Raw genomic sequence first — 19516 nt, 5'->3', positions numbered from 1 at the left:
CGCTTGGATTGTAATGGGAGGCTGCCTTCACTTTCACAGCGTGCAGAGTGAACCCACATGTCCATAGGGGGGGCTGAAGAAAGGCAAACAGCTGCTTCCACATCACCTGGGTGGCAACCGATAACTGCTTAAACCCCAGTACATGTTGCAGAGCGACACGGTTCGCGTGGTGGCTTGGCGGAGGTAAGTGCTGGCGGGCGGTTAGCTCTGCTTTTGGGCGGTTATTGGGTGACCTGGTCCTCGCGGTAAAGACACAATCCCAGTCAGCGGCAGTAACCGGTGGTCTCGGTGAGCGGCTGGAGGCTTGGCTTGGTGATGCCAGTGGCGGAGTTTGAAGCGTGGGCGGCCTCGGCTGCGAAAGCGTACTCCCAAGCGAGGCATACCTGGGATCTGGTCAGTCCAATCAGCAATGGTGGGGATCGAATTAAAAGCTTACCGTTGCGCAGCTTGCCGTCAACAGCATCGAAGTATTCACATTTCATGGCTCCAGGCACTCAGGAGGAGTCGAGACGCTGCAAAATTCCGCAGGCAAATTCTGCAAGCGGCGGTTGCCTTGCTGAATAGATTTGATCAGATGCGGACGCTTCATTTTCAGCACCGGATCTTGGAAGCGGGCAGCAAGGCTTGGAGGAGCGGGCACCGTCTGCGAGTATCTTCATCTTACAGGTTCAAAAAAGTCTAGAAACCAGTCGGCTGCTGCCCCATCAAGACTAGGCAGTAACCCGTATTTTTTAGCTCAGACCCGGTATAAATGTCATAGTCCTCCATAGTCGTCGGTTACCAAAGATGAAGTAGAGGAAGTTTGGAGGCGGTCCCGCTCGAAGCGGGCGGTATTGGAGGTCTGTAATATCCTCTCCGCGACCTTGGCCCGCGAAGCGCGGCGGTTCGCGCAGAGTTCGCCAGGTTGAGAACAGCGGTTGCGCCAGGGGCGAATGTCGGTGGAGGTGAAGTACCTGCTTGGCGGGTACGCTGGCGTTCTGGTGGGAGCGGTCAACTGGAAGGTGGCAGGACAGCAGCGTCACGCCCTCTGGCGCCCGGCTGTACCGTGACAGCGTAGACTCTCAGCAGGTTGTCTGTTCTGCTTCTTCAGTTCCTCTCAAAACGGCGGCTCTCTCCTTGGTCGCGTCACCAGTGCGCGTACCGGCTGCTTTCTCTCGTTCAATTTAGCCCTCTCGTTGGGCAGCTGCGTAAGTTCACTTCGTCGCGCTTAAGGCCTGGGCAGCTTTGGCGTTGGCAGCTGTAAGTCCAGTTTGGGTGGTCAGGACTTTATCATGGGCCGGATAGATTCTCGCATATTGCCGTTGCGTATCTTTGTACGGTCAATTCGGTTGGACTTCTTTGCTGCTGTTCGGTCTCTTTTGCAGTTTTCACGCTCTTGCTGCAGCTGTTCGTTCCTCTTCCCCGCCAGCGCTGGTTCACGGAGCCCATGCTAGCGCGACATCGCGAGTGGCCCACTTCCTCATCAGCTCTCTTCGATGGAGAGGAATAGATCCGGCTGGGAAACTCGGACTCCTCTTCCATCTGAGCGCAGGGCGTCGTGCCCGGTGGCTCCTGCGGAACTCTCAGGTGCAGCAGCTGGTCGGGGATCTGGGGAGTCCGATCGGGAAAACCGATGGATACCCCTCAATCCTGGTATAGTCCCAGTTTCACGGTGGTGCCGGACGGGCCCCAGTGCTGTACACGGTGGATCTTTAGGGAGCATCACCCAAAATCGGTCAGGAATGGATTCAATGGACTCCTGTGTTTGCCGCATGAAGGTGGTCAGGCGTCTCTCCTCCGTGACAGGTTGCATCTGAGGTTTGTAATCCATCTGAAAGCGGGTGAATGCAGATCACAATTTCGATCCATAGACAGCGCCCCCCAAACGCGACTCATGTAAGTCCCCATGTAGTGCGTCTTCTGCGTCCCTCGTTCTGGCAGATAGGAAGGCTTCGTGCTGACCGAGGGCGGAAGAAGTACCAGCGAGACCGTTCTGCCGGTTCTCTAAAACCAGAAGGGAAGCTCGGAGCCTCTTTGGGGCCTGGAACCTTCCATAGGAGACATTCAACCTCTCCATGCGAGACACCAGAGGTCCACTGCTAGGAAGATAGATGAACGATTCCTGCCACAATGTAAAGGAATTCCATAGAAGCAGAAATAAAAGGCTTTTGGGTGTAAAGGCAGAACTGTTAAGACATCCTAGAAAGCTCCGATACGCGGTGGCAGATAGATCGCCAGAAGCACAAGGTTATAACTCTGTCCATCCATCCCCTCCGGATTCCCACGCATGAGACGGGTCTCTCATCTCCCTCGCGAGATAAGGTCTCGCGGGCTGGCTGGCGGGCTGTGGAATGTAGTCCAAAGCCAGGCTGACTGACGGCCTCTCATCCAGCACCATTGAATCCTTTACAGTTAGTCCCTGTGTGTAACCCTTTCTCCTTATGTGCTGTATCATGGTGGAAGGAGTTCTGCTGGACTCCAAATTAAGTGGAAATGTAGTTCTTGTTGAAGTGGTGAATCTGTGCAACTATACCACATTAAGACTGTTAGAGGCTGTCAGCATGAGGAAAAATCATATTTACATGTAGAGGTTGGATTTTGTGATCGGTCAGCATGCAGTTCTGATGGTTGCAGATTTCTTCCATCAGCATAGCTCTGTTGACAGAAAAGAGAGGAGAGGACTAAACTAGTAACTTCATCACATGCCCCAGAGTGTATTGCTTGACTTTGAGGTGGATGTGTGTGTCGCTGATGTGTATGCCATTCCCCATACAAAGATAGGATGGGCCACCTGGGAAGTTAGGTTGAGTTTGCCATTCTGAGATGTTTTGCTGTTGGATTTTGTGTTTTAGAATGCTTTTATGATGTTTTATCATTGATTGTACACCGCCCAGAGCCCTTCGGGGATGGAACGGTATATCAATCAATCAATCAATCAATCAATCAATCAATCAATCAATCAATCAATCAATCAATCAATCAATCAATCAATCAATCAATCAATCAATCAACTGTTGGGGTAAATGTGGTAATTATTTTCAGTGCAACAAGTTTAAGAACAAGTTGTTTTTTGGCAGCATCAGTTGTGAAAATGCATAGCTGCGCTGAGATGCTTATCAGTTTGATGGAGAGCCAGAAGTCAGAAGCCATGAGGCTGGACAAATAGGACACAGTTCAGTGAGAACAGACCCACGTGGAGTTCAAGAATGGGTGTTAGGTGGAATGCTTTTAACAAAAGTGCAAAGAGATCAAAGTGAAGATGGAGATGTGCTTCTCAAAATATGCAAGTGATGGTATCCTTGTGACAGCTATGAGGACAAAGTGCTGTCTAGTTTGGGTCTATGAGTCTGTTCTTACTGGGCTGGTTGTCTTTATGAGGTTTGTGAATCTGTGCAGCCTTGCCTTTGAGCAGTGAAATATTATCAAAGTGAGATTTAACTCATGAATGCCTATACCCTGGACATTTTTTTACAGTGCTACTGGATTCAGATTTTGTTCTTGTACTACAGACTAACAGGGTTATCTACCTGAAACTGTGAGACTTGTGACACCCTTAAGACTAAAATACATGTATTATGGCATAAACCTTTGTGGAGTAGAACCTACTTAATCAGCTGATGTGGGAATAGAGGAAAAATGTAAATAGTTTGATTAAGAGGCAATGAAATGTTGGAAGTACAGTCTGTGACATTTCTATGTGAAACTGAAATTAATTCACGATAAGTGTGGCAGCCGTTTACAACAGCAGAAATTGGTGATAAAACAATAAAGGCTGTGTTACAACCAATTACTGATCTTTTTGTAAATGGTTACTCTGCTTATCTTGCATACATTTGAGTCTTACATAATTTCACAGGTGTATGTCTTGCATTTTGTTGCCCTTTTATCTCACTGTTTACATTCTCTGCCCTGAACATGCATCTAACAAATGAAAACCAGTGCCACAATAAATATGTTGGTTTTTAAGATGCATCAAGATGGTTTTTGCTGGGGCTGAAAAATTCCACTATTTCTCTAGAACATGGCAGACTTCTTCGCACCCCTCTATGAGGGCTTAGTTTTGGAAATATCAGTATCAGCTAAATCCATTGGAAAACCAACTTCTTGAATTCACCCCTGATATTTGTGAGAAGAATATAAGCTGAGATGTGAAAGTGATTACAACAATGTCCTATGTTATGCCTGTGAATATACTGCCAACAGTGAAGGGATTTGCCTAGCCTGTGATGTAAAGGTTCTTCTGGGAAGATATATCTGATGAGTGTGCCAAATTTGATGAGTCTTTCATTAAAAAGATATCCTGTCAATGTCCCATATCTGATCGCACTAGGCTGTTCTCAAGAGAGCAACTCCCATCTAAGTTGCAGACTTCCATGTGCCTGAATAACCCAGACCAGCCTAAGCTGGTCAGAGCACAGTACAGTACAGTAAACCTTTATTAGGCATAAAGCTGGTCAGAGCTTGGAAGCTAAGTGGGGTCAGCCATGATCAGTATTTGGCTGGGAGACTACTAAGGAAGACCAGGGTTTTTGCTGTGCAGAGGAAGACAATGGCACATCACCTCTGCTCATTTCTTGCCTTGAAAATCTAGTGGGTTTTCCAATGGATTAGCCATTTAGCTAAATCCATATTCCAATGGATGTAACCATTTAGCCATAAGTCAGTTAAGACTTGATGGCACTATATTATTAATAATAATATTACATGCAAACAGTTCGACTTCCAGCTGTAATACATGTCAGTCAACCAAATGTAGCATGTTTTTTCACTAACACAATTGCAGTTCTGTGGATAGAGGCTCCCTGTTTTACATAAGTACACAAGAATCTGCTGGATAAGACCAGTGGTCAATGTAGTCCAGCATCCTGTGACCCATCAGTTACCCTGGAGGGTCAAGGCCTTCCAACAACTTTCAATAGCTGCAGAATAGGTAGTAAACGATGGTGATATCTTTCACCAGTGCAGAGTCTAACAATGGGAGAATTTTCTCCTGTTGATTACTGTGTGTGACGTATCTAATAAAGGCATAGCCCCTGGTCCATTAAGTAGTGGCAACCCTGAACTGTGAATTTTTCTTTCCAGGACTATGGCTGCTTTTATTTAAGGGTTTGTTCGGTTTGGTCTTATATAATGAAACCATTTAAAATAGCCTCCTCTCCCCCTGTTTGGTACAGTTAATGAAGTATAAAGCATGTGGTTGGCAAGGTTTTCTTGGAAATATAGCAGCGATTAGAAAGCCTGACTGAGCAACGCTGGTTTTAATGCATAACTACATTAGTATAATTCTTTGTAAGTGCTGCCTGCTTAACCTCTGCATTCCTTGAGGATTTATAAGGCACATTAATCAAAAGGATTCCTTCCATCTTTCCTTGGTGCACAGGCCATCAATTATTTTTTCAGACTGCTTTTCCGAAATGGAAATATTTTAAAGCAGGGTTTTCCAAACAGAGGAAAAGGTGTTCGCATGTGTTGCTGACTTACTTTATTGGCTCTTGCACATTTATCAGCAACTTGTTATTTAAAATCAACTTTGTGGGTCCCCCCCATTATAACGTGGCAAAATACCATCTCAATTTTGTTTTTTCATAGTACATGTTGCTTTTTAAAAGGGCAGGGATAAGTCAGCAAAGTTTGGCAACCGCATTAACAATCACCTTGAGTGTTATGTCTTTAACACAAGGTTCTGCTGATTGAGACTGGTTCATAAATGGTCTACCTACTGGTCTATATTAGGTGTGGGGTAATGGCTACAAGTCAGGAAGTCACTGTTGAATCCTTTAGGCTAAGTAGTCTTAGGCAAAAATGTTCTCTGAGCCTCCTATCTACAATATGGGAGTATTAATACTGATTTACAAAACTGTTGTAACATTTACTGTAAATTGCTATATATATATATAATGAAGTTGTTGAATAATCAAGGTGAGTTAGTGGGTTCGTAATACAAACTCCCCAAACACAACAAAGCCTCATAAAAAAGTTTTCATCTAGTGGCATCTTTAAGATCAAAAATGTTTTATTCTTGGTAGAAGAGAGAAGAGGGAAGAGTTATTTATATCCCACTTTCCCAACCATAAGGAGTCTCAAAGCATCTTACAAAATTCTTCTTTTCCTTTCCATGCAACAGAGTTCTGAGAGAACTGTGAATACCCCAATGTCACCCAGTTGACTTCATGTGGGGAAACAAAACTGGTTCACCAGATTAGAGTCTTCTGCTCATGTGGAAGAGAGGAGAATCAAACCTGGTTCTCCAGATTTGAGTTCACCACTCTTAAACACTATGCCATCCTTGTATACATGCACACAAAAGCTCATACCAGAAATAAAACTTTGTTGGTCTTAAAGGTGTCAGTGGATTAAAACTTTTTTTTTGCTGCTTCAGACCAACATAGTTACCCACCTGAATCTGTTAAAAACAACAACCCCTAATTCTATTTTGAATTGGAGCCTGGACCCCTTGGCCCTACTTAAACTGGGACTCATGCCCACAACTGTTCACCTTTTTTTTGTGACTTCCTCCTTCCCTTTCAGAGCAATACACCGTACCTTTGGGAAGGGAGAAGGATTGGTAATCAGTGGAGGGGGCTTGTTAGGCAAAGGATGTAGGTGTATGGTGTATTGTTTCATGCCATTGATTATGGGATTAACCAGTTGAAGGCAGAGAAAACAGCAGTCCGCTTGGCAAGAAATGATTAATAGGGAAGATGGGATTTGTAACTACTGGAAGAATTGGCTCCACAGGGCAATTTCCTCTGTTCTTCACCTTCCCAAAGGGTACCCCCTCCCACTTTTTTTACTTTGGAGAGTAGGGACTGGCTATTCAGCAGAAGAAAATTTTTAGATTGATTTTGAGTGCCCTTACTGAATGCTGACAGAACCCTTGGATGTTTTGATTTCTTCATCGGTGTACTTGGGGTGAGGGGATATGCAACAAATCATGTTCCTCTCTTTTCACTGATGTAACTTGCACCAGGTAAACCAGGGGAAAGATGGATTTTGCCCTTCACTGCAGATCTTTGAAACTTTAAAATGTTATGTAAATGCTAGATGTTGCTACAAAGCACTCATAGTAAACACTGGAAGGAAGGGGAAACATGAAGATGAACAATATGTATATATAAAAAGCTAACTGTGCGTTTGTTACTCACGGTCTAACTCAGGAACTGCTGGAGCAAACACCCTGAAACTTTCAGGGAACGCTGCTCATCTGTGCGAGCGTGTTTTCTGCTCCTTGGAAGTCTCAGGTACCACAGAGCACGAGCAGAGCGCCGGAAGGAGGAAGCGAGCTGGCCGCCATGGGAAGACGTGGAGGCCCAGGCGATTGGACCCAGTCCCGGTCCCGAGCTGAGTGGCGCTGGGGGGGGGGGGGGGAAGAGAACTGAAAGGTCTGGTGGCCGCCGCCGGAGGGAAGTGCAGCTGGAGGGGTGGAAGGAGGAAGCGAGCCGGCCCTCCTCGGGAAATGCGGAGGTAATCTGAGCCACCTCAACGTGTGGCCGGGTACTCTAGTAGGTACTGAAAACTAAACAGAATGATAGTTTGTGTCCTTTTGTACTTGCAGCCTAATCTGGGAGGAAGGGAATTCCCTTCTGGATGCGGCGGGGGCTTATGCTGGTGGAAGTGCCCTTCTTAGGGCATTACGCCAGCAAAGGGGCACTTACGCTGGCATCGAGCTGTTATGGAGTCCTGGGACACCCAGCCACAGTTCTTAGCTTTCCACTGGTGCTTTCCCGCTGCCCTGAGCTGTTTCATCATGGCGAAGAGCATTTCCAGGGGTGGATCTGACCTTAGTTGACTTCCAACGTCTGTTTAGCCTCCTTGCACTGGCACAGTGGGGCTCAGAGACATGCCACAATTTTCACAGCATATCTCTGCTTGGAGTTAAAAGTAAGATTAAAAAAACTTTTGGGGCTTTCCCCACAGCAGGAAAGCTCTTTGGAGCAAGTGGGGTGGTGCCCACTCTGGATAGGGCAGCTGTTTATTTTTTGCTTGAAAGTTACGTAAGTGGAAAGAGAGGAACATGATTGGTTGCACTTGTCTATGTAAAGTGACTTGGAAATTTGAATCATTACCTGTCATGGATGGATACTGAATGGGTTACCTGTACAGGTTGTGGAACTAAGTGGTCAGTAAAGTAGGGATGCCATGAAAGTACTGGCAGTGTTTTCCCGCTTTCTACTGTAAGAACCTGCTGTTCAAATGGTTATTTTGATATTACATTGTATCTAGAGATTTCCAAGCAAAAATCTCTTTAGTGATTGGTAATAAAAAGATGTGTTTCTGGCTTTCAATCCTGGATTGATTTTACTTATTGGTTTTAGAGCTAGCAAGCATTGCTTTAATTACAGCTCAAGCGGAATTTAGTTCTTCATGTGCCACGTCCAAATGTGATCTCCTCTTTATTATGACAACAGAGAGGCATTTATGTTCAATTAGTAGACTAAAAATAAACAGTGTCCAGGTGGTGTAATTTGAATGGTTATTCGAAAGTCTCTACTGAGAGTGCATCTGATTGAAATACCAGCTTTTCCGTAGGTGGTCTAGAGAGGGACCAATATCATTCGGGAGATCTTTGCTCACAGTTTTGGCTTTTACCCAGTCTTATAGTATTGACTGTGGCTTGCATCTCAAGCAGTGTGTCTTTGTGTGGTATATATCTAGAGTACTTTCTTCCAAGGGAGAAATGTTTCTCTGTTTATTAGTGAGTGCTGGGTGTTACCAGTACGATCTGTTCCCCCCCCCCGAGTTATTTAGAAACAGCTGTACTTTGGCATCTTACTGGTATATATTGTACTAGCAGTAAAGCCGATTTTAAAATGCAGTAAAATGTGCTCTAGACATGAGGGGATAGTATAAGCGGGGGACGGGTGGTAGGTTTTTCTGCCCATCCACCTTCTTTTGGTCCCCTTGGTTCTTCTCCCTCCCAGGTCACTCCAGGGTCACTCTGGCTGGGCTTCCGCTGTGGCTCATTTCTGGCTCTGCTGCTGCTCTGCCACTGCTCTGTGCTGCTGCAGCCCTTCAGGCTTCACATGTGGGATGCTGGAGCTGGGGTACAAGTCTGTAGGCCAGAGTCTCAGGAGGGCCCAGGTTGGTGTTTTGGAGAGGGTGGTGGGGGAATTGGAAGGTGGGTGGCAGGCCTTGTGGGAGTGTGGCTTGGCACTGCTTCTCCACTGGCCCAGATTGGTTTTTGGGACAGAGGGAGGGTGGCTGGGGGAATGGGGAGATGGGTAGGAAGCCTGGTGGGAGGCAACGGTGCTGGTTCTCCTCTGGGGCTGGGCTGGTTTTTGGGGTGGGGGGGAGGGGGAAATGGGGAGGTTACTGCCTGGCCCTGCAGGAGGATGGCTTCCCCACTGTGTCCAGCTTGCTCATGGGTCAGGGGAAGGCGGCTGGGGGAGTGGTTGGAATGTTGGGATAGTGAACTTCCCACCAGTGGGTGTACAGAACAGTGAGGCCTGCACACTCATTGGTGGGAAGTGAGTCATCACAGCATTCCATTCCTTACTCAATTATGTATCAGAATAACTCCCATTTCTTCCAGAGAGCCATGACCAGCGTTAGGAAGGCTGTGTTTGGAAGATGAATGTAAGGCCAGGAGGACTTAGAAGAAAGTAAGCATTTCAAAGTCCTTGATTCTGCAGAGTACCAGTATGGTCAGCAGTGGTCACCTTACTGCTTTATTTTAGGAGAGTTTTTGTTTTTGGGGACAGATCTTTTTGGGTCATGTGAGTTGCATGAATGTTGTATTATACTAAGGTTCGCATGAGACTAGTAAAGAGCAGAGAATAAAATAAATAATTATTATACTAAGGTTGGCCAGTGAAGCAAACAAAGAAACAAACTATATTAACTGACCTCACACATATTGTCAAGAATCTGAAGCATTGAGGTATTTGAACAGTAATAAATAAAACGAGCTAATTACATTCATTATTCAAATGCCTTCTTCCAAAAGGTTCCAGAGTTCACAATTTCATTAAAACTCTGAGGAAGATGTAACATACTTCTCAGAACTACTTTGTGTATTGTCTTCCTCAAACCTTTATTTCCAATTCCTGTTCAGAAAAGCCAGTAGTTATAGCATTCAGCATTAGGAGAAGCTTGGCTGAGTGACTTCACTGGGGAAAGGGAAGAACAAGTTTTCTGGGGTGAGACAGAGCTTCTGGGCCAGGGGGTGCCCAATCATAAATGAAGGATCAATGTGTCTGTCAGATGACACTGCAAGACATAGCTTTTGGGATATCACAAGGGATTTTGAGACTCTGGGAAGGATCTGGATGCTATTCAATATTTTTATCAACGACTTGGATGATGAATAGAGGGCATGCTAATCAAATTTGCAGATGACACCAAATTAGGAGAGGTAGCTAATACCCTAGAGGACAGGGTCAGAATTCAAAATAACCTGGACTGATTAATGAGCTGGGCCAAAACTAACAAAATGAATTTCAACAGAGATAAATGTAAGATACTACCGTATATACTTGAGTATAAGCCGACCCGAATTTAAGCTGAGGCACCTAATTTTACCAACAAAAACTGGGAAATTTATTGATTCGAGTATAAGCCTTCGAACTTGACAGTAGCAGCTAAAAACAGAAGATTTGGGAGCAAGATGAGATAGAGTTGCTTAATAGAGTTTGCATTAGGGATGAGCAGCTTTCCATCACTCTAGGAACATAAAAGAACCACTGTTTTCCTCCAAATGTAGAATAATTCTGGGATTCATAGCCATGCCAGGCTAAACTTTGCTCCAAAGAATGTCTTTGTCTTCAGCAACATCAGTATTTGGCAGTAAACTACTGTAAACTACAGTAAACTACAGACCAGTTGCTCTAACATCTGTAGTTATGAAAACTTTTGAAAGGCTAGTGATGTACCATTTGAAAACCATCACGGATTCACTGTTGGATTGCCAATTTGCATACCAGGCAAATAGATGGGTAGATGATCTTTCATAATATGAAACACTATCCTACAGCATCTTGAATGTAAAGAGACCTATGCAAAGGAGACCTCTTTGTTTGACTTTAGTTCAGCATTCAATACTATCAGACGGGACATTCTTCCATTAAACTAAATCAATTAGCAGTACCTGAGCATGTTTAGCGAGTGGATCTGGCTTCCTAACAGATAGGAAGCAGCAGGTGACTAGGAAAAAAATTACATCAGACACCTCATAAAATGAGCACAGAAACTTTGAGCTGTGTGTACTTTCACCCTTCTCTTCTCTCTACATATACCAATGACTGCATCTCAAATGATCCATCTGTTAAATACATTTGCAGATGATACAACAGTAATTGATATATTCCGGATAGCGATGAAACACGCCTGAGCCGGGAGGTTGAACAAGCCTTAAGCTGGTGCCACTGGAACAATCTAGAACTGAACACTTAAAAACCGTAGAAATGGTGGGAGTAGATTTCAGGAGAAACCTCCCATCCCTCCTCCTCTCCTAAATACTAGACAACACAGTATCAACAGTGAGAGACCTTTAAATTTCACAAATCCATCATATCTCATACCCATTTCGTGGTGCTTTCAATAGTAAAAATGTAAGCAACAGGTGCTCAGGAAGCTCAGAAACTGCCCAGGAGCTGCTGATACAGTTCTACAGAGGAATCTCATTGAGTCTGTCATCGCCTACACCTCTATAACTGTGGTGGTTTGGTTCTGCAATAACAAGATACGACCACAGACTTTAAGAGACAATCCAGACTGCAGAAAAAACAATTGCTGCTAACCTGCTTCCATTGAGGGACCTGTATACTGCACGGAGTCAAAAAAAAAAAAAAGGACTTGTGAAAATATTTACTGACCCCTGCATCCTGGACATAAACTGTTTCAACTCTTACCCTCCTAAGCATTAGCTACAGGCACTGCGCACCAAGACAACTAGACATAGAGACAGTTTTTCCAGATGCCATCACTCTGTTAAACAAATATTCATTCCCTCAGATAATGTCAAGCTATTTGCTATATTTGATATATAATTACTGCTACTTTTTTGCATCATTCCTCTGTGCCATCTCTCCTCCCAATTGAGCTGTAGGCTGTAACATGCTGACATTTCATTTTATTTTTATGGATTTTACGACATGTTTTATTATTGATTGTTTCTGATTGCTTACACTGAACCTATATGACAATCATTAAGTGCTGTACCTTATGATTCTTGACAAATGTATTTTCTTTTATGTACACTGAGAGCATATGCACCGGAGACAAATTCCTTGTGTGTCCAATCACACTTGGCCAATAAAGATTCTATTCTATTCTATTCTATTCTATGAAGAATTGTATTCATCTAGAATGCAACACACCAATAACCCTTAGGAGAGAAATGCCTCAAGTTTCATTTAACACACACACGCGTGCACGTGCGCACATACACACACAACTTAGTTGTAATGCTATGCAGGCTGTCCTTACAGCTTGTTTTTACGGCTCTCTGGTGAGTTAGAAAAAAAGCAGCAACATGCTTACCGGATCCCCACAGCAGCCCCAGCTCTGGCCACCATCTTCGAATTACTGTGCTGAAAAAGTCGGCTTATACTCAAGTATATATGGTGCATTAGGCAGCTAAAATGAAATGCACAGATATCGGATGGGTGACATGTGGCTTGACAACACTACATGCAAAAGGATCTGGGAGTCTTAGTAGACCACAAACTGAATGTGAATTAGCAATGTGATGTGGCAGCCAAGAAAAAAGCCAATGCAATTCTGGGCTGCAACAATAGGAGTATAGTGTCTAGACTGAGGGATGTAATAGTACCTCTCTATTCTGCATTGGTCAAACCTCACGTGGAATTCTGTGTCCAGTTCTGGACACCACAATTGAAGAAGGATATTGACCAGCTGGAATGGGTCCAGAGGTGGGCAAACAAAATGCGAAAAGGTCTGGAATGCATGCCCTATGAGGAGAGACTTAGGGAACTGGGTATGTTTAGTCTGGAGAAGAGAAGTTTAAGGAGTGACATGATAATCATGCTTAAATATTTGAATGGATGTTGTATTGAAGAAGGAGCAAGCTTGTTTTCTGCTGCTCCAGAGACTAGGACAAATGGTAATCGATTCAAACTACAGGAAAAGAGATCCCACCTAAACCTGACAGTAAAGGCTGTTTAACATTGGAATACACTGCTTTGGAGTTTGGTGCAGTCTCCTCCTTTAGAGATTTTTAAATGGAGGCTGGATGGCCATCTGTCAGGAGTGTTTTGATTGTGTATTCCTGCATGGCAGGAAGTTGAACTTGATGGCCCTTGTGGTCTTTTCCAACTCTATGATTCTTTGGTTCTGTGATTCTATGAGATCTTGTCTGCTGCAAGCCTGTGGTACATGTAGCTTATATATGATCTGTTGTTTACACAAAGGGATGTCTAGCTTCATGGAGTATTCAACAGTAGGTGAGTTCTGCCAAGTGACATGTGGTCAGTTAACAATAATTCACACATTATTTGACTGTCATCCCAAATTTCTATTATCATACACAAGTCCTTAAAAACTGTATGCAACATCAGAGCATAGCATTGAAATGCAGTTTTTTTCCCTAACCAGATCACCTACTACCAGGATCAAAGGCTTAACTAAACTAAAGGGCAGAAGATAACTGAATCGGTGCCTCTATCAGGTATAGGTTCTTGGTATCTCTCATTCTAATGTCAAGTTGTGGGACTACAACGAGAAAGCAACTGTGTGTCCTACACTTGGAAATGCTTATTGCTTTGCTCCTTTTTTCAGGAGTAGATGTGTGCTTTGGAGAATTTGGTGGAAAAAGAAAGTTGGGTGTCAGCTGACCCATGAATTTTGGTGTCAGCCCTTCCATCGCTGCCACTGTGATACTTTACATTTTAGAAACAAATTGGGAACAAAAATAGCTGATTGTAGGCTAGTTCACTGTGTTGAGAAAGATGGGGGAATTTTGAAACGGATTGATCCTTACGAGATCTTGTGGCAAGATGTTGTATGATTTCTGTTAGTTTATAGATTTTTTGGTTCTGCTGATCCAGAAGATGTTGCAAGGACAGCATCCCCTCTTCAAAAGGAACATTTCTGCACCAAGGATTCAATGCGATCATGCCTTCACACTAAAATGATATGGTAAATAGAGGGTTGGAGCTGGACCAGGAAGTCATGAGATATAATGTCAAAATTCCCATGAAACTCATTGGATGACTTGTCCAAGAAAGAAACCAAGCCTTTGCTGTCTTTACAAATGCAACATTTTAATTTTCAGATTTTGAGATAAATGTCTTTGTAGTTGAATGTACTAATAACTACAACCAGAAAATGCAATTGGCTGGAGAGACTACTTGATGTGAAAATTGTAGTGGATTCTTTAAGTATGTTTATGTCAGTGGACAGGATACATTGGGGTAGCTCTGTTGACTCACTTTAACCTCTACTCTGCCGCGTTCAAGTGGTGAATCAGGGACTGAATGAGAACTGAAAGCCCTTGACATAATCAGGGCCTCTGATCTTGCCTCTTTTTCATTTGAAGGATCACAGAAATAGAAGCTTGTCTGTGGGCTCCACACAACTGACTGTACTACAGAATTCTAGAGAGATACTTGATGTACACATCATACACGTTTCCAGAAAATCATGTTTTGTAAATTAGAAGCCAGCCTGGTTAAAAAATATTTCCTCCCTCTCACTTCTGTAAGGCAACCATGGTAACCATGGTTTTGCATTACTTGTTCATCAGTGCAAACCCAAGTTTCTTCATAACAGCCCACTTTAAACCATGACCAGCGATCTAACCATCTTCTCCACTGGGGAGAAGATGACTGCTTCTGCTTTGACCACCAACCAGGTATACTGTAAATTGTTGGGACATAGGGGTGATGACTGTAGCATGGATAAGTATTATGTGAGATTGAGTGAAACTGCAGATTGGATCCATGGTTGCAATATTTGGATCCATGGTTGCAATATTTGGTTTACAGAGGACCAGAGTTTGTTCTCACCTTGGTTAGCATTGGTGTACCAAGTAATACAAAACCATGGTTAATGCAGGGAAGAGAAAGGAAGAAAGAAAATCAGTCCAGAAAGGGAAGGAGGGAGGGAGATGGAGCACAAGTTTAGGAGGCTGATTCTTGATTTGTAAATCATCAGGTGGACAGCATAAGGGCATATGTGAAATACCCTGAGATGTCTTTCCTACTTTTATACGATTCTTCCCTCCACAAGGTTGCTACAGGTCTAATACAACATAGCTCCTGTTATGTTCTTATATTGGAACAAGATCACTTATGAATGTCATGTGAAATCAATGTTTAGGCTTGCTTGTGTGTTTTGGCAAAGATGTGTAGCTGGGTAATTTATTGATATTTTCTAACTTTTATTACAGCTTCCAAGGATGAGCATGAATGTATATGTAAGATGAAACTACTGTGAGCTTCTTTGTTGCCTTGTTTACAGAGTCCATCTGTTTCCCTCCTGTTTTACATTCATCTTCATTTATTTCTCCATCAGACAAAAACAATTTTGGAATGTATCGAAGTGATCCTTAATGCAGGCTATACCAATAGAAGCTCACCATTTAAAAAAATTAGTGATTCTGTACAAAGTCCAAGTAATACACAAGCAAGGGTATGCATGGATACATCTTTGTCAGAGTTCTCAAGGCAGGAAGATTTGCGTAATCTTTCAGATGTTACCTGTTCAATGGCCTCCAATGTTTAGCATTCTTTAGGCCAACTGTGATTCTTATGACTGGAGACAAAATAATTGCAGAGTTGAAGGTTTTGTGATAAATTCAGTATTATCCACGGTGTGCATACTTATTTGTTTTAGGGGGTAGCATGTTGGTCAGCAGTTGAACAGCTAGATTCAAGTTTGGTAGAATCCTAGAGAACAAGATTTTTGGGGATATAATCTTTCAAGAGTCAATGCTCCCTTTATCAGATAACGTTTATTTTTTTTATCTAACCATTGTATCTGGTCTGATAGCAGGATGAGGGTGCAGGATATGGTCTTTGTAATCCCCCCTTCAGTTCTTGGAGAAAGGTATAATGTATCCCACTGACTCACTATGGGTGTATTCTAGCCCTCTGGGTTGGTAAGAATCCTGCAGGCATTTTCAGTTGTTGCTGCTGGCTCGGTTAATTTCGTGTTACTTAAGCAGCTTGTTCTCCAGCCGTGATAGCTTCGAATCCTGTGCTCAGTTGTGTTACAATGTTGGTTCACTCTTTTGTCTTTTTCCTGAAATGCAGATCTCTGTTGTTTGTCTCCAGCCCATTGGCCATGCTGGCAGGGGCTGATGGGAATTGTAGTCCATAACATCTGGAGTGCCAAAGGTTCACCATCACAGCAGTAGAAGATTGCAGTCAGTGTGAACATGCATGGTATATGATGTGGTGTTTTCAGACATTTTTATGTTATGTTCATGTTTTATATCTTTAGATTTAAAATTGTAACAAAAGAAGAAGTCTTCCGCAGGACAGGGGTCTGAGGAATCCTGAGGATATCATTTTCCATGTCTAAATCCAGATATACTCCTCTTCTCATCAATTCTTCAGCATCCAGAAAAGACTAGATGATATGAAATTGGTTAAAATTCCCTGTTTCTTTGCAAAACCATCCATTTTTAGTTGACCAAGCCAACAATTATAATGTATGGAAAATTGAATAAAGTATTTAATATATAATGTGCACGTGTATACAATTTTGGATACTTCAGAGGCTTTCAGAATAAAAATAATGTGTGTCAACCATGCCGCTGTTGCATTTCCACTGCATTTAAGGCTTTTTAAATACATGCACATCTGGCAGAGGGAAATCCCTGCTAAATAATAGTCATCAGATTTAATCGCATTAATAGATTCTCTGGAAATGGGCAAGGTACGTAACGCTGCCCCTGTGACACCATTATGTGCTCTATGACCTGAAATTCACTTCTGAATACATAAGGTTATAGCCTACAAACTATTTGCCCAAGTGTAATTGTTAGTAGGGCCCTGCCTGGAACAGCTGCTCAGTTTCAGAGTGCAAATTTCCATAGCATTCCTATAGCTTTATTGCGTCTCTGGGATATCTTGCGCAGAAGGGGAGAGCAATGCAGCAATTAAATTGAATGTCTGCAGCAGGCTGGAAGGAAAGAAAATATGTGGGTAACAAGGAATGAAATGCCATTGCATGTGTGTAAATTTAGGGCCAACTTGCATGTCACCACTAGAAATCTATTATAAGATCCCCTAATATATAATTTACCCTCAAAGAACATCTGAGGAGGGGGGGGGGCTATCTTGATCAGTGATGTGATACTAGTGACAACCATTTAGTTCTTGATCCCCTTATTTCCTGATCAACCCCCTTTTATCCTAGTAGAGAAAAAAGAGAAGCATGATTTATTCATTAATATCATTTATACCCCAACTTTTTCCCCAATGGAGAACCAAAGTAGCTTACATTTTCTTCTCTCCTCCATTTATCCTAACAACAATCTTGAGAGGTGGTCCAGTCTAAGAGTATGTGACTGGCCAATGATATAGTGGGGATTCAAAGTTGGATATTCAGATCTTTGTCCTTCACTCTAATCACTATACCACACTGGCTCTGGCTCTCTTGATATGGGTATCTGCCTGTTTTCCCTACATGGGGAAGACATTTTCAGTTTGAAAAATAGTGTGGGGGTGAGGGAAAGAAATGAACACCCCTGGCTACAACTAATTCATATCAAGGTTCTTCATAGCTGTCTTTTGTAATTAAATTATTACATCAAAGGATACGATCAAGGATTTCTAACACTAGGTGCAGTTTGGCCTTTAGATAGAGATGAAAACAAAAAAGCTTCATGGGAAATGTAGAATCTGAAGAAAGAACTGTTAGGGGATGGAGTAATCAAGGAGAATTGATACAGTCTTTTAACAGCTTTGGGGAGCTGTGGATTTGGAAGAGTGGTTGGAGTAGAGAACAGGAATATCTTCGAAATCCCCACTCCATCTGGGAATCAAATTCTTAATAGCTGGATTTGAATTTCCATTCTATCTTTCTATGCTGATGATACTTAAATTAAGATAGTCATATATACCTGCATGCTGCAGTGTGCTACCAACCACACAGATGTTTCCTGAAATTCTTCCTTGTCAATGGTTGAATCATTATAGCATGTTGTCCTTCATTGCTCCAAACACACTGTTGGAGGGACGTAGTGAGGGGGGAAAGCGCCCGGTGCACTGGTGCGTCCTCTGCCCCTGCCATGCCCCTGTCCTGCCCCGGAACGCCCTCGCCATGCCCCTGCAGGGACATGTGCCCAGTGCATCCTGCCCGCCCCCTTGTTGCCAGGGAGAAATTTTTCACAAAATGACTGCTAAAATGTTCAGCCACTTCTGATACTTGTAAAGGATGTACAATTGATGTGGCAAAAATTTTGAATTCTTGGTGTATGGCTTTTGGGCTGTTAAACCTGAAGAAAGTGAGAGTGAATATGGTGGAAAATAAGGACAAAGAGTTAGAGGGAAGCCATCTGGGAAAGCATTAGGTAAGGAGAAAGGGTTTTTTGTGACCCAATGCAAAAATAGCCTTATTCAGACTTCACAGATCTCTTGGAAGACGGAAGGGGGCAACACCAAAATATAGCTCCTTGAAACTGCTTTGTCTGACTCCAATTGTTATGTGTGCTGTGACATAGATCTATGTTTTAATTGCCTAGCAGGATAGTTGGTATAAAGACTGCTTTAGACTGCACTTCATGTATGGTTTTTGATTGTGGATTTTACAGAATCTTTGGAAATCTCAAGGACTGGCTGACATATGGCTTTTGGGAAAGAATTAGATTTTACCTTGCAGACTTTGTGCCTTGCATATTAAACATGGGAACCATAAGGCAGGTTGTCACTATCTTGGACAAAATGTCTTTACTAGCCAAGATTCTGCAAGCAAATCCCTTATTTCCTCCTTTAAAAAGCAATTTCTGATGAAGTGAGCTAAAACAACAATGTTAACCTCAACATGCAAAACAGGTTTCATTCAAAACAGAACCTTGATAAGGTACATGTTCTAAATCATTTGCCCTGTTGCTACAAAAGGGTTAAATAATCTTCTATTATAAATTGAAAGATCTCCAAACAAACTTGCTAGTCAGTGGTGGAATTACTTTGCATCCTAACACCACTACCAGTTCCCAAGGACTTTTTTTTGTTTAAAGAAAAAAGTAAACAAATATGTAGAGATACAAAATAATCCAAATGACTATTTTTGGGCAACAGTGGCTTGTTCTCACACGGAGAATACCCCCACCCCTATGTCTGTGCTCTGCTGAAGAGGAAGATGGTGCAATTTCTGTCAGGTAATGGGAGACAGTGACAGAGCTGAGAGGACTACAGCTGCAGGAATGTGGAGGCATGCAGAACCCTGTGTGAGTGCAGGGTAATAGCATCATTTTCTGATGCCCATGCATAAGTTGGACAACTGCGTGGCACTGCAGTGTTTGTTCCTGGCAGCTCCATCATCAGTTTGCCTCTTCAGCAGTGCATGGTGGTGGACACTGAAATATTACCTGTTACCCACCCCACAAGCAACTGCTGTTATTTAGTAA

General features: G+C 43.0%; 1 protein-coding gene across 9 annotated transcripts in view; it reads left to right on the top strand.

Annotated features, from left to right (window-relative positions):
* Nucleotides 1–19516, top strand: part of CCDC85A (coiled-coil domain containing 85A) — a 357640-nt gene that overhangs the window by 29131 nt on the left and 308993 nt on the right. Inside the window, exons 3-4 of one of the 9 annotated variants that reach the window (XR_007246278.1) lie at nucleotides 15454–15570; nucleotides 16384–16694. The exons of 6 other annotated variants lie outside the window; for them this stretch is intronic. Coding sequence is in view for 2 of the 3 variants with exons in the window: in XM_048518182.1 (XP_048374139.1) it covers nucleotides 13534–13562 (29 nt within the window). In the remaining variant the exon portion in view is untranslated. Of the gene's footprint in view, nucleotides 1–13533; nucleotides 14005–15453; nucleotides 15571–16383; nucleotides 16695–19516 lie in introns of those variants that run through there. 2 more of the 9 variants (XM_048518191.1, XM_048518182.1) reach the window with 2 other exon arrangements.

Source organism: Sphaerodactylus townsendi, linkage group LG01 (assembly GCF_021028975.2).
Source record: "Sphaerodactylus townsendi isolate TG3544 linkage group LG01, MPM_Stown_v2.3, whole genome shotgun sequence".
Taxonomy (NCBI): Eukaryota; Metazoa; Chordata; class Lepidosauria; order Squamata; family Sphaerodactylidae; genus Sphaerodactylus; species Sphaerodactylus townsendi.
Note: the sequence above shows the minus strand (reverse complement) of the source record. Positions and strands in the feature narration are given on the sequence as shown.